Genomic DNA, 7,750 nt, shown 5'->3' with positions numbered 1-7,750 from the left:
TCTTGTGTTCAGATGCCTGTGATCTCACACTGGATCCAAACACAGCAAACAATTACATCATTCTGACTGATGAGAACAGGAGGGCAACATATGTGAAAGAGCCGCAGCCGTATCCTGATCATCCAGAGAGATTTGTTGGTGGTGAGCGGGTTTTGTGTGGAGAGAGTCTGACTGGACGCTCTTACTGGGAGGTTGAATGGAGCGGCTGGGGTCAGGCAGCAGTGGCATATAAAGAAATCGGAAGGAAGGGAGGGAGTGACTGTAGGTTTGGATACAATGACAAATCCTGGAGTCTGATCTGCTCTAATAACAGATTCACTGTCCGTCACAATAATAACGACACTGTTATACCTGCTGTCCGTTCATCCTCTAATAGAGCAGGAGTGTATCTGGACGTGTCGGCCGGCTCTCTGTCCTTCTACAGCGTCTCTGACACACACACACTCACACACTTACACACATTCAGCACCACATTCACTGAACCCCTCTGTGCTGGGTTTAGAGTTGATTATAATTCCTCAGTGTCTCTGTGTGATATTAAACGATAGAGAGACTCTCTGTAAATCCTCTTTCTGATGTTCACATGAACACAAACTCATCAAATCTCACATAGTTACATTTGTATTCATTCATTTTTAATTAATGTTTTTAATTTTCAACTAGAAGTTATAAATCTAGATCAGACACACACAGTTTTGAATCTTTAATAAACAGAGTAAAAGGTTGCTTTAATATTTAAATTGTAAACAGATCATCAAATATAATAAAAGTTCATTTGTGACTCATTTAATAATGAAGTGGTGTCTGAATCTCTGATGTGAACTGATGACAGTATTGGCCCCTTAGCACTGGCCCTGCACGGGCAGCCCTCACTTAGCCTCCAGGAAGCTTTAGCGCTGTTTTATAGAAAATAATAAAGTTTGAAGTCAACATTATGGAGGCAAGTGCTTGCTTTAGTTGGGTTCCTGACCCTTGACTTTTTAACTTAAGTTTTTCTCTGGCTGCTGTAACTGTTTCTGAAGCACATTTGTTATAGCAAAAGTTGCAAGAAGGAAAACCGATCTGATGATTCAATCATCACGTAGTGGTCATTCACTGAACTCACCCAGAGTTTGATCTCTGGGGACATTATTTAGATTTAAATATTTCACATTATATTAGCCCTACAATACAACTGCATGAAATTTTAACCTGCTTTAATATTTTGAACATTAAGTCGTTATGCAGAAATTTTTTGGACAGGGTCATGTAGACTGTCACCATTGTTGAGGTTCATACGCTGAATCTTGATATCTGTGTGAGTCTACATGACCCTGTCCAAATAATTTCTGCATAATGACTTAACGTTCAAAATAAGGTTTTTTTGTTTTTGTTTTTTTTTTTGAAGGGGCATGGGGGTGGTCTGGTTAGGGGGACCCCCCAAGAGCTTTGACAATTTGAACTGCCTATTACTATTATTTTCTAAGAACTATATAGGTAATTGTTAAACCGATGTCAGTGTCTCTCTAAAAGCGGCTCAATCTGCTGCCTTAGAAAATCTTCATCAGCATCTCTTCTTCTGAAATGATTGTCTTTTCTCCTTTATTAGGTCTCCACAACAACATCCTCTGAACCTCAGTTCTCACTTAAATATTTCTATCAACAGGCCAAAGTAAAGCTATTGCATGCTATTGTTTTTTTATTAATTAATTTATTTGTTCATCCATTAATGTATTTTCCACAAGAACAAAAGTCTGTCACAAATATTATTTCTTATTAGAAGCAAGGTGTATCTAGTGGTGATGTAGCCTAATAAACTCAAATCTGACTGAAAGTAGACTACTTTCAAAAAAGTATATTTTATAAAAAAAATAAATTTAAAAAACAGTAAATATTGTTTTAGTTCCCCCAAACAGAGTTCCTACAACTTCAAAAAGCACCAAAAACACACGGGTACTTCCGTCAATAGTTCTAGTGTATGGGACATGTAATTTTCTTATATCAAAATTAGTACAATAATAGCTACATCTTGAATATATCTTTATAGAAAAATCTTAATACTGAACATGTTTTTGCATTAAAATATTTTTTTTTTTAAAAAAAAAAAAAAAAAAAAAAAAAAAAAAAAAAGTAAATATTGTTTTAGTTCCCCCAAACAGAGTTCCTACAACTTCAAAAAGCGCCAAAAACACGCGGGTACTTCCGTCAATAGTTCTAGTGTATGGGACATGTAATTTTCTAATATCAAAATTAGTACAATAATAGCTACATCTTGAATATATCTTTATAGAAAAATCTTAATACTGAACATGTTTTTGCATTATCGTTGAGTTTTACTACAAATACCACGGTGAAACAATATAGTGTAGCAAAACCATTGTTAATTTGTGGTAACCATGGTTTAACTATAGTAACCATAGTTTTTGGTTTTATTTTTTAGGAAAAAACAGTTAATTTAAACCTTAATTTTCGTAAGATTTGTGTTGTTGTCTGCCTGTGCCTTGGCTCCCTCTAAACCTGCTATAAAACGATGTGAATATTTGTCTGCTAAATTCACAATACTTTTTATGTCTTTTTGGTATTTTTGCAGTAATTGACTGCTACCATTTGCTAGCAGTTTAATGCTTAACTAAGTAAGCAAAGACAAAACTACAACGGTCTATTTACAGATGTAACTGACCTGCACTTGAAGTCCTGAACAGGACACTCTTGCCTCTCTGCTCCACCAGGCGCTTCCACTCCATTCTCCAGTCTCGCATCCTTTTGGCGGATGTGCGAGGCAAATCATATTGCCAGTCAAGACTAACCGATTCATGATTTAAAACCACAGTTAATTTAAACCTTAATTTTCGTAAGATTTGTGTTGTTGTCTGCCTGTGCCTTGGCTCCCTCTAAACCTGCTATAAAACGATGTGAATATTTGTCTGCTAAATTCACAATACTTTTTATGTCTTTTTGGTATTTTTGCAGTAATTGACTGCTACCATTTGCTAGCAGTTTAATGCTTAACTAAGTAAGCAAAGACAAAACTACAATGGTCTATTTACAGATGTAACTGACCTGCACTTGAAGTCCTGAACAGGACACTCTTGCCTCTCTGCTCCACCTGGCGCTTTCACTCCATTCTCGCATCCTTTTGGCGGATGTGCTAGGCAAATCGTATTCATGATTTATTAAGAGTCTTATTATTGAATGGCGAATTCGGAAACAACCACTTTGGTACATTCGGCAGTCTGCAGGCAACAAAAACAACAACAATATTAAAAAATGTAGGGCAGCGGGTCAAATCAGCTGCCAGGCCACCGGGAATTCTCCCGGTTCTCAAGATGACCAGTGCGCCCCCGACGGAAACTTTCCATCTGAGTGACTCATGTTAGACTGCTCAAACTTCATCGATGAGAAGATTAGACAGTAAGTACAGGTTTGTCACACTTCACAGTAATTTGAGTTGTCATCCTCTAAAATCATCTTGTATTATCGTTAATGTTTTGTTACGACCTCTAGGGGTTAGCCATAACAGAAAGAGAGAACGGAGTTCACACCAGAGAGATGGCAGACAAGGCCAAAACAAACAAAAACTTCTCTTTACAGACCAACTTCCCTACCTCCCTCAACCATAAACAAAGTGAAAAAAAGATACATATAAATAAAATGGCGTCTAACCCCCTACGTCCCTTAATTTGGCAAACTAGTATTTACAAGAATATTTACAAAGTTATTTACAAAGTTTCCGGGCGTACACACAGCAGAATCAGAATCCAAATCGTAGTCGAAGGGGGCGGTAATGCACCAATAAGCTGGATGCCAACCGCCGTTAAACTGGAAAGAAGAAGAAGAAGAATCAGCACAGCCAGCGAAGGATCGAACACAACTGTTTTGAACGAGCGCACCTTTTTTTTACAACCAAAAAGTTTTGTTGTCTGTTGAGGAAGAACAGACATTCCTCTCATTGATAGCAGAGGAGCGGATCCAGCGAGAGCTTGATGGGGCGACGCGGAATGAAAAAGTTTTTTTTAGGAGTCGTGGTAGTAGAGGCGGCGCAACTATAACGACATGTGAATAATCCCGCCCACTCTAAAGAGGTACTGAACTGCAGTGGAAACGCAAACCGAGCCGTGCCGTGCCGTACTGAGCCGAGTCGTACCACACAGTGGAAAAGCGCCATTAGACCCTACTCTGAAGTAGGAGCTAATTTAGTTCCCCCAAACAGAGTTCCTAGAACTTCCTAGTTTCTGTGGTCCAAACAATCCAAAAAGCGGGTAATTCCACGGATAGTTCTAGTGTATGGGACATGTCATTTTCTTATAGTTAGTCCACAAGTTTTGACGCGTATCTTTCTTGTTGCACTGGCTTACTCACGACTCAGGAGTCAATGAAGTTCTTTTTGTTTTTTCATTTATTTTTAACATCAAACATTTAACACTTCTTTCAGTCTTCTTACATAAATGTATTTGGGTTACAACAACTTATTTGTTGTATATTGATGAACTTTAATTCCAGTTACGATTATTTTCGATCACAGACAACAGCTTGTGTTCTCCAAAACTTGCGCAGCTTAACAACTTCTCAAGTGCGTCAATAACCATGCATGTGAACTACAAAATGACATCACTAGACATGCGTAGTAAAAAACTAATATGAACTGAAAAATATATACAACATAATATAAAAAGTGAAAAGTGACATGTGTGTTTGTGTGTTTATAGTGTGGATCATGGAGGAGAGATCATGATGACAGCAGGACTACGAAAGTGTACATCAACAAACATGCACTCTCGGTACAGAAACTCACAGTATCGCTGCTAAACACAGTTGATCTGGCTGTAATTCCAGTCTTTCAGGAGCTTCAGAGCTTCAATCTGCTGCTTGATCTAGAAAATCACTTCATCAGCATCTCTTCTTCTGAAATGATTGTCTTATTCTTTTTTAGGTCTTTACAAGCACAATAGCTTTATATGTTTATATGTCATCTCTGACTAGCATGTCTCTTGTAAATAAAATTATCTTTACCATCTGCTCTGTCCCACTAACTTAGTTTCATCTCCTCAAAAATATACACTAATATAGTGCTATTTATACTATCTGAAACTATAAAATCAAATCTTATCTTAACAGCTTATGTGAGTTACTGTAAAAGGTTTAAGTGACAAGGAACCAATACTTCTGTAACAGTATTTGTATAGATTTTAATCTGTACAAAGACAAAAACTGCATGTTTGTGTGTATCCTTTACACCATGTCCTAACTACACACGATGCAACGCGATAAAAGGCATCTTTTACATGTTAATCAGTTTTTTCCTAACCAGCTGTGATGGTGACATGCGAAATTCATATTTTAGAAACGGTTTCTATTTCTGTGACGACGCGGCTGGAGCAACGTATACAAACTATGACAGTGATAATCTCTTCTGTAACAGTATTTGTATAGATTTTAATCTGTACAAAGACAAAAACTGCATGTTTGTGTGTATCCTTTACACCATGTCCTAACTACACACGATGCAACGCGATAAAAGGCATCTTTTACATGTTAATCAGTTTTTTCCTAACCAGCTGTGATGGTGACATGCGAAATTCATATTTTAGAAACGGTTTCTATTTCTGTGACGACGCGGCTGGAGCAACGTATACAAACTATGACAGTGATTATCTCAGGTACAGATTATGTGCTTTAGTCAACGTTAAAAGTGTCAAATGTGAGTTTGAATATCATATTGTGTGACATTTATAGCCATACTGAAAGCACCAGCAGACAGTTTACCTCAGATCTTGAAAATAAATTAAAGCAAACGTACGTTAAAACAGCGAACTCAATGCGAAATGGTATCAGTCACTCAGTATGTACATTTAGGATAGAATATACAGTTTGTGCGGTATAAAAACCATTACACCTATGAGAGTCACTGTAAACCACATATGCAAGTATGAGTGTGTGTTAGGTTGGTGAGATGGCTTGTCTCCGTAAACATCCACAGCTCAGGCACTTCAAGATACTCAGACTAACATGCATGACTCCTCCCAGATTATACAGCATGTGATAGAAGGTGTGAACAGACAGGCTGCCCGTCTCGTCCGCGTACTTCAGCGCCACGATCGGGGTGTACAAAGGATTCGTCAGATTACGGAATGGAGGCCGCGGCGACTCGATCACCTTCTTAGTGCACTGCAGAGACAGAGACAGTGAGTGCTTTCATTTGCATCCTCATTACATTATTAAAGAGAGCTTATGCTATCTTTCATTTAGTGTTACTGGACCATAGCATTGCATTTGACACTGTAGACCAGAAATTTTTTTTTTTGAATAGGCCCGAAAATCCTGTTGGCATTAGTGGAATTGCACTGGCATGGTTCAAATTGTAATTATCTGACCGTCATCGGTTTGTTGCATTAAATAAAGAGGTATCATATCAATCACAAGTTCAGTATGGAGTACCGCAAGGCTCAGTACTAGGACCGTTGCTTTTCCTGTACATGATACAGGAAGACCAGACAGGAAGACACTTAATATTTGGCAGATATTATCAACTTGATTGCACAGACAGTAATGGATGAGAACTGAATTGAGTTGGATAATGACATTGCTGTTTTCTCCAGAGCTGCTTTAGAAATTAAACTTGTTCCAATTGATTAACTTAACACAGTTATTGAAACAAACTGAATTGTCAATGAACTGATTTCAACTAAATAATGACGTCATTGTCCTAGTTATAGTGTGGACTTTGCTATTATATAGACTTAGAACGATTATTAAAACTTCATGGTTATTGCGATCGTTCCTGGTGTGAACGGGCCTTAACTGACATGATTTCTGACCTTGGCAATGTCTTCAGGTGTTTGGCCCAGGCCTTGGAAGATGTTCGCTGCACTGGGAAGGTAGCAGGTCCTAAAGTGGTGTAGCGTCTCTGGATCAGTACCGACATACTCTTTCTTAGAAACATCTGCAAACATCTTCATCTCAAACTCAGTGTGTACGGGCCCGGGCTCGATCATTGACATACTGACAGGCAGACAAATACACCTCCATCAATAACAGAGATCAACAAATCAACAACAGAGAGGCATCACACAGATCAAGAACTGCTGCTCTGAAGATCAACCTCTAGAACAGTGCTTCTTAACCCTTATGGGGTTCAAGATACTCCTGCTGTTTTTTTTTTTATTAATTAAGGTTTGTATTAAAATAGTTATAAACAATTATTTCATCAGCATTCACTATTCATCAGCAACACTATTTATGACTAATGAACTCATGTCATTTGTGTTTACAGGTTAAGGGTTTTTATTTAATTATTCATTACTCACAAATATCAATTTCTCAGCAATTTGTAACAAAAAAAACATCTATTTTAGAACTTGACACAATTCATAATTTCTATGACTTTCTCTGGTCCAGAAATCATGCATTTAAATTTTTCTCACATCCATGTTTTCCAATGCCACAGTATTCCTGGTTCCTACATACATTTGATGTTAGTTTGGAAATGTTTTCTTGATTCTTTAATCGAGGGAACAAATGAGAATGTTTTTCAGCTTATATCTTGATTCTTAGTTGCTTTAGCTCATTTTAATGCTTTTTTTTTGTCTGATTTTAAGTCATTTTGTTGTCCCTTGTGGCTCTAAATCTTTCTTTAGTCCCTGATCTGTGATCTTCATTGTGTTTGTACAAGTAACAGCCCCTCCAGAACACCAGAGGGACCCATCACACACCATCACTGTGTTTCTGTTAATGTTCATGTTGTTTGATCACTGATGAAAAGAGTCAAAAAGTG

At 37.7% G+C, this 7,750-nt stretch overlaps 2 protein-coding genes across 2 annotated transcripts in view; one reads left to right on the top strand and one right to left on the bottom strand.

Moving 5' to 3' along the window:
* LOC107744008 (NACHT, LRR and PYD domains-containing protein 12-like) overlaps positions 1 to 745 on the top strand; it is a 10,156-nt gene extending 9,411 nt beyond the window's left edge. The window contains exon 9 of the mRNA XM_016557466.1: positions 13 to 745. Coding sequence (XP_016412952.1) covers positions 13 to 548 — 536 coding nt within the window. The 3' untranslated portion in view covers positions 549 to 745. The remainder of the gene's footprint in view (positions 1 to 12) is intronic.
* A 5,092-nt stretch (positions 746 to 5,837) lies between these two features.
* Positions 5,838 to 7,087, bottom strand: LOC107744009 (retinol dehydrogenase 8-like). The gene is made up of 2 exons (XM_016557468.1): positions 6,795 to 7,087; positions 5,838 to 6,144 (listed from the first exon to the last, which is right to left on the bottom strand). Exons 1-2 carry the CDS (start codon positions 6,975 to 6,977, stop codon positions 5,917 to 5,919), a joined length of 411 nt encoding a protein of 136 aa, XP_016412954.1. The 5' UTR covers positions 6,978 to 7,087; the 3' UTR covers positions 5,838 to 5,916.
* Between the last annotated feature and the right edge of the window lie 663 nt (positions 7,088 to 7,750).

Source organism: Sinocyclocheilus rhinocerous, unplaced genomic scaffold, assembly GCF_001515625.1.
Source record: "Sinocyclocheilus rhinocerous isolate Xijiao unplaced genomic scaffold, SAMN03320098_v1.1 scaffold15698, whole genome shotgun sequence".
In the NCBI taxonomy this organism is placed as follows: Eukaryota; Metazoa; Chordata; class Actinopteri; order Cypriniformes; family Cyprinidae; genus Sinocyclocheilus; species Sinocyclocheilus rhinocerous.
The sequence above is the reverse complement of the archived record's forward strand: the minus strand, read 5'-3'. Positions and strand labels throughout refer to the sequence as shown.

Bases quoted from the DNA above. Each gene is read 5' to 3' on its own strand.
- LOC107744009 (XM_016557468.1), bottom strand. From the start codon at position 6,977: ATGTCAATGATCGAGCCCGGGCCCGTACACACTGAGTTTGAGATGAAG. The intron at 6,145-6,794 runs GTCAGAAATCAT...CTGTCTCTGCAG, and splicing joins CACCTGAAGACATTGCCAAG to TGCACTAAGAAGGTGATCGA.